Source organism: Buteo buteo, chromosome 2, assembly GCF_964188355.1.
Source record: "Buteo buteo chromosome 2, bButBut1.hap1.1, whole genome shotgun sequence".
Classification (NCBI taxonomy): Eukaryota; Metazoa; Chordata; class Aves; order Accipitriformes; family Accipitridae; genus Buteo; species Buteo buteo.
Window position 1 is genome coordinate 79710681 of NC_134172.1, and position 6000 is coordinate 79716680.

Sequence of the window (6000 nt, forward strand, 5' to 3'; positions counted from 1 at the left end):
TGGTGCTGAACTGGTGGCACAGTGCCCGGAATCTTCCATGCCAAGTTTGGCACTGAGGGAGAACATCTTCGTGATTAAGCAAGGGCACAGATTAGGCATTTAGAGGAGACAAATTCAAAACAATGTAAGAAAAAAGCAATTATTTTGGGTTGTGCTGAGGGAAGCTGAGAAGACCGACTCATTTTCAGCAAGAGATTAAAATCAGACAGCAGAGGTGTACACCACCCATCATCCAGCCCACCCGTCTGACAGCTGGTGCCACCCCTGCACCCAGGATGAATGAGGAGATCTTGAGCCAGCCTGCTCCTCAGCCCAATGCAGGAAACCTCCCAGACCCGTGCTCAAGTTAACCTTACAACTCCAGGCAGAAAACTGGAGCAGCTGAGGGGCTGTTGTAGGAGCCAGCCTCCTCCCAGGGGCAGCAGCCTGTCAGCTGGGTACAGCAGGCAGCCTGGAGCAACACTCACTCAATTTATCTGCCATGCACAAGTCAGCGTCCTCTCTGTGGCACAGGCACAACAGAAGTCTGATTATTCTGAATTTTACTCATTCAGTCGACAAGAATGTACATTTCTAAAAATTATACAGGAGGGCATCTGCTTCGCCTCTCTCTGAGAGCCATGGCAGACACCCGACCCACACAGGCTGGGAGGCAGTGAAACCTGTTGTTTCCAACTTTTTTTTCTACCTTTCAGCCACAAGTGCCCTCACAGAAGGGAATCTCATTTTCTCAGAATCAGAGCTATTTATCTGTCTTCTGCTCCTCCACTCCTTTCACCTGTATTCACCATTGTACCTAATTCTGGAGGTCTGCATTCAGTGATACTGAAATCCAACACTTACTCTGAAGCATTATCTCATCTACTGACAGAAGAATCATCTGTATTCAGGTGAGAGACCAGAAGAGCACAGAGCCAGGACAAACCCTTCAGGAACAATTTCAGTAGTTGGTTGAAAGCTGCAGAATGGTTTGTCCCACAGCTAGGAATAATTTCAGCAGCAAGAAATGAAATTAAAATTTAAATACCCAGCAGCTAAGCAGCATTTCTTTACCTCTAGCCCCCGCAGAATACAGCCCCACGTTGTCATAAGCAATTACCCACATTGCCATATAGAAAGCTCATCCAACAGAAAGCTGTACAAAATCAAAGTGATCAAAGCAAAGTGGATGCACACTTTCCTCCAGAGCAGAAGGGAATCCTGCGGACTTCAAATTTCAGAAAAAGAGAAAAAACAAACAAACAAAAACTCAAACTAGAACCTGGTTAAAAAATTACAACAAACAGAAGTTCAGCGCAGGTTTACCTTTCTGTGCCTTAGGTATAAATTGCATCACAGAACAAGTACAGGACAGCATCATTAACCATAACTGAGGCAGAGAAGACCAAAGAACTAAAGGAACATGAGAAATGATCATTCTAATTTGTTACTGAAAAATCACAGAAAAATGGTAGGCAGAGAAATACAGAAGTAGAACAGGTCTCAGAACGGCAGGACTATGCCATCAGCACCGCACAAGCGGATGAAGTAGGAAGGATGTTAGAGACAGACAGAGCAATCCACAGAAGAAAACATCCTGGAGCTGAATCAAGTAGGAATCTAGTGGAGTTCTCAGAGAAAGGCTATTCTTACAGCTATACTCCAGAGTATTTTGATGCCACTGGGAAAAGAAGAAGGGAAATTTCTCAAACCCAAATGTAACTTTCCCTGTGCATCCCAAAATAACACATTCTGAAAGTACAGATGTGTCCTGAACAGCAGGATGCTCTTTTTGCCTCTGAACACGTGTGGTGCCTCCACAGACTAATGCATAAGAGGATGGCACATAGGAAGGAGTTCCATAAAGAATCCTGTGTTCTGAATTAAGTAGATCTCGTCATGTAACTCCCACACTCAATTACTTTCAAGGTAGATAACGCCTTAAGAGTGCTTTTCTCACCCACTGATTCAGCAGGGAAACACCACCGCTGCAGCTTGTCTAAGAACTAAAGTAACAAGCCAACACTATTGCGTGCACAAATCACAGCGGAAGCATCAAACATTACTGCAAACCAGCGCTCTCATTCCCCGATCCACAGGGGAACATGCCAAATCCACTCTCCTGAAAATAAATACACGATTAACCGCATCTACTTATAAACTGACCTCCAAACAACGAATAAGCAACGATCACATGCTGAGAGAAGAACGCTCACAAGATAAAAGGAAACTTTCATAAGACGGGAAACTTTTTCAGAAGGCTTTGGCAAAAATCAAATTAAATGGGTTTTGTCATAAAACAGGTAGAAAAAAAAGAACGACCCCGCAAGCCACGCAACAAGCACAGGCTTTGCTGCAGGAACAGCTAAGACACCAAACCGTGCCGGTCTGTGGGAGACACGGCATCAGCAGACCCCCCCGGTAACCGGCTCCCACCGGGGCACCGCTTCTCCGGAGCGGGGGTGGGGTGGTGGGTGGTGAGGGGAGAGAGGCCCCCAAAACCCCGCGACACCGTAACCGGGTCCCCCGAGAGCGCACCGGGCGCGGCTGGGCAAGCTCTGCGCGGCGGCCCGTCCCAGGCCCGCGGCCGGGGCTGCCGCGCCAGCGGGGCTCCGGGGCTCGGCCTCTGCCACCCCCCGGCACGGCCCGGCCTGGGCCGCGCTCGTCCCTCCCCAGCGGGGCGGCAGCGAAGGGCCGGGGCTGCTCCCCGCGCACCCACCGCTCCCACCTGACGGGCCCACGCCACCGCCGGCCCCGCTGGGTCCTCCCCCCACGGCCCCGGGAGCCGCCGCGGGGCCGCTCACCTGGTAGCTGAGCAGCTCCCCCACGTCCATGGCGCCGACCGGGCCCCGCCACCGGGAAACTGTCGCCAACGACCGGGGCCGCGCGACACCGTGCCGTAAGGCAGGGAGCGCAGGCGAGCCGGGAGGGCGCCGCTCTGCCGGAAAGCGAGGCGGGAAGGCCGCTGCCGGAAAGCGAGAGGCGCCACACTGCCGCAAAGCAGCCCCCCCCGGGAGGCTTGAGAACGGGAGAGGGCCGGGCAGCCCTGCCGCGGCGTGGGTGACGGGTGGGCGGCAGCCGCGGCCCGTGGGCCGGGCCGACTCCGGGGACCACCCCACAGCCCCAGCGGCTCAGGGGGCCCCGGGGGCTGGACCCTGGACCCTGCTCTGCCCCGGCCTGGCCACCGCGGCCCAGGGACGCCCCCGAGACCTCCCGCCCCGTCCCACGGCGGGCTCGGCCTGCTGCGGCGGCCCGGTCGGGGGAGCTGCTGGGCCGCAGCGAAACGCGACCGACTGATACCGGGGGGGTGGCAAAGTGTGCTGCCTGCTGCAGAACAGCGAGAGGGCGAGCCCCCTCCGGGGTGACAGGCCCCCCCCCGAGCCCTCCGAGACCCTCCCTGCCCCCAGCTGCAGCCCCGAGGGGGGAGCAGGGCGAGCGCCTGGTGCCCCCGGTGCAGCGGGACCTTAGGTCCCGTCGCAGCTGTGCCACCGGAGCCGGGTGCTGCGTGGGGCCGGGGCTGCCGTCACCCCGGGGGGGGAGAGTGGGGCGTCCCAGCGGAGCCCCCCCAGGAGCTGACCCTCACCGCTGCGGAGCGGAGGCACCAAAAACCAGTGGTTTCTTTTGACACGTTTTCCGTAACCTTCTGCGGATTCTTCCCGGGGCTGAGGCAGGCTTGGAAATGCAGGAGGCTGTTGCCAGCGTGTATTGACAACACAATTCTATTTATATACAGCATCATTAACCGCTGTCACCTTGAAAACAGGCCAATAACTGAGCACTGAATGCAGCAGGAGGGGACGTGACAGTCCCTCTGTTTGCTGAGGTCGTGACAAATGGCTCTGTAATTCAACAAGATGCAGAACCGCAGACAGATAGAGGCATTTTTCAATTTAACAAATATGAATAATTAGAAGAGAGTTAACTTGGCCAAAATCTTATTGAACTTATTTCAACTATGCTTTAAAAAACAGTTTCGAGCTAAAATAATTTTTCATAACATAATGATCGTAGCTATTATGCAGTTATCTCAGTAGGAGTCTGGTTTGAGAACACTCACAAAATTAAAAATACATATAATGTTTTCAAAGAAGTCCCTCACATCCCCCGTTGTTTCACTAAAATATAGGAGATATCAGTCATGACAAAATTAACTCAACAAATCTGCATGTTAAAGACGAGATAAATAGAAGATAATTATTGGATCAGCTGGCTTTCCTTTATTGGGCGTTTGGATAATTCACCAGCTGTGAAACCAGAACATTCGCAGTCACACCAGGAGTACTGACACATACTTGGGGACGTGATACGGCTATTGGGAAGCCTGACCAGCACAGCAATAAAAGCAACAAGCAGTTGTAAGACACGTGAAGTCCAGCAGAAGATAAGAACTGACCCTCCATTTACAGATGGAAACACCGGGCACCGCGATCGCACCCATGGCGCGGAGCCAGGAGACCCAGCGGCAGGAGCCGATGTGCAGTGCTGGCACAGGGGGGCACGGCACAACCACGCCGCCGGCTCACAAGCCGCAAACGCCCCTTTATCGGTCCTTTGATTTGTGGGGGGCTGCTGGCCTCGGCGTGCGGCAGGCAGAGCGACAGCAGCCCTGGGACACCGAGGGTTCGCTGACAGCATCGGTGTGCAAACGCAGACAGGGAAATGCGCCCAGCGCTGGGTGGGGGAATTGGGGGAGGGCAAAGGGAATAATCTTCAAATCGGAGAAAAGAAACATGAACACAGCTTGTGAGGCCGGCACCTCCTGCCTGAAGCTTCCCCTCATTAGACAAAGGGATAGAAAATGGTCGATTCCCTTCCCTGGAAGGACCGTGAGGCCAGGGGGGACGTTCAGAAAAACAAAGTCAGGAATTTGAGAAGTGGCTGCTGGGTTAACTGACTTAAATAAAACTTGATAGCCAGGAATCTATAGCCTCGTGGGAAAGGCACAAAAGCTCAGGTGCCGTTTCTCACCCTGACGGCTGGAAATCCAGCAGAGGCACAGCCCACCACCCCGCGCCTGCGAAAGCAAATCAATTGTGAAAGCACCATCACTGAAAGGAATGAATGCAGACCAGAGGCTGGGCGCCAGCACCTCCGTCCCTTCTGCCACGCGGGGAGGACAGTCGAAGACCCTGGGATGTGGCTGGGGACGTAGCCGGAGCGCCGGCTATGGCAGGGCTTGGCAGGCGGCAGCACGGGAGGCGGATGGCAGCGGAGAACGGGCAGGAGCCCCATGGATCCGCCGAGCCGTCGTGCTGCCGTGGGAAGGGTCCCGGCCCACGCACCCCTCATCCCCAGGCTGTCCTTAAAGCCCCGCTCTATCTGCAAACAACATCCAGAAGTAACCTGCAAAGGCTTTCCCTTTGCTGTGAAGTTTTTGCCCAGCGCTGCGAGCCCTGGGGGTGCTGGGTGAGAGGAAGGCAGCGTGGGGGACCGCAGAGCGCAGCACCGTGCAGTTGTCTTTGAAACAGCCACCAGCTCCTCCCGTGCCCCCTCCTGTCCCCGTGCTCTGCCAGCCTCATCACACTCCAAAAAGGCCGTATTGCTGCCCAGGAAACCCAATTCCCACCAAGCTGCTGCAGGGCAGGATTCAATAACAGAGAGGTTTTATCCAATAAAGGGAGTTGGAGCACAGGGACAAAATATTGACTTAAAAAGCAAAACCAAGAGCAAAATCAAAGTCTAAAAAAAGCCCTCAAGGAAATGAAAGGATGGGGACCAGCCAGTCGCCCTGGGTGGTGGGCTCGGCTTGGAGCCCGCACTAGCCTCTCCGGGGGAGCTGCGGGAAGGGGCTGGAGGTTCTGGACAGGCTGGAGCAAACCCTGTGACTTAGCTTGGTCAGGAGAGCGAGGACCCCAGCAGAAGCCTGGCTCCACATCCCCAGGCACCCACCCTTGGCAGGGGCCGGGGCATCACCGGTGCCCTCCGGGCTGACCGTGTCCCTGCAGCCCCAGGACTGCCTGGCCAGAGGTAATGGGACCTACAGCACGTTTCCCCACTCCCTCGGGGACACCCCCAGGGCTC

The 6000-nt window shown here is 55.0% G+C and overlaps 1 protein-coding gene across 1 annotated transcript in view; it reads right to left on the bottom strand.

Moving 5' to 3' along the window:
- The window catches only part of CTNNBL1 (catenin beta like 1), a 56886-nt gene extending 53961 nt beyond the window's left edge, over window positions 1-2925 (bottom strand). Inside the window, exon 1 of the mRNA XM_075022253.1 lies at window positions 2784-2925. Coding sequence (XP_074878354.1) covers window positions 2784-2813 — 30 coding nt within the window. The 5' untranslated portion in view covers window positions 2814-2925. The remainder of the gene's footprint in view (window positions 1-2783) is intronic.
- Between the last annotated feature and the right edge of the window lie 3075 nt (window positions 2926-6000).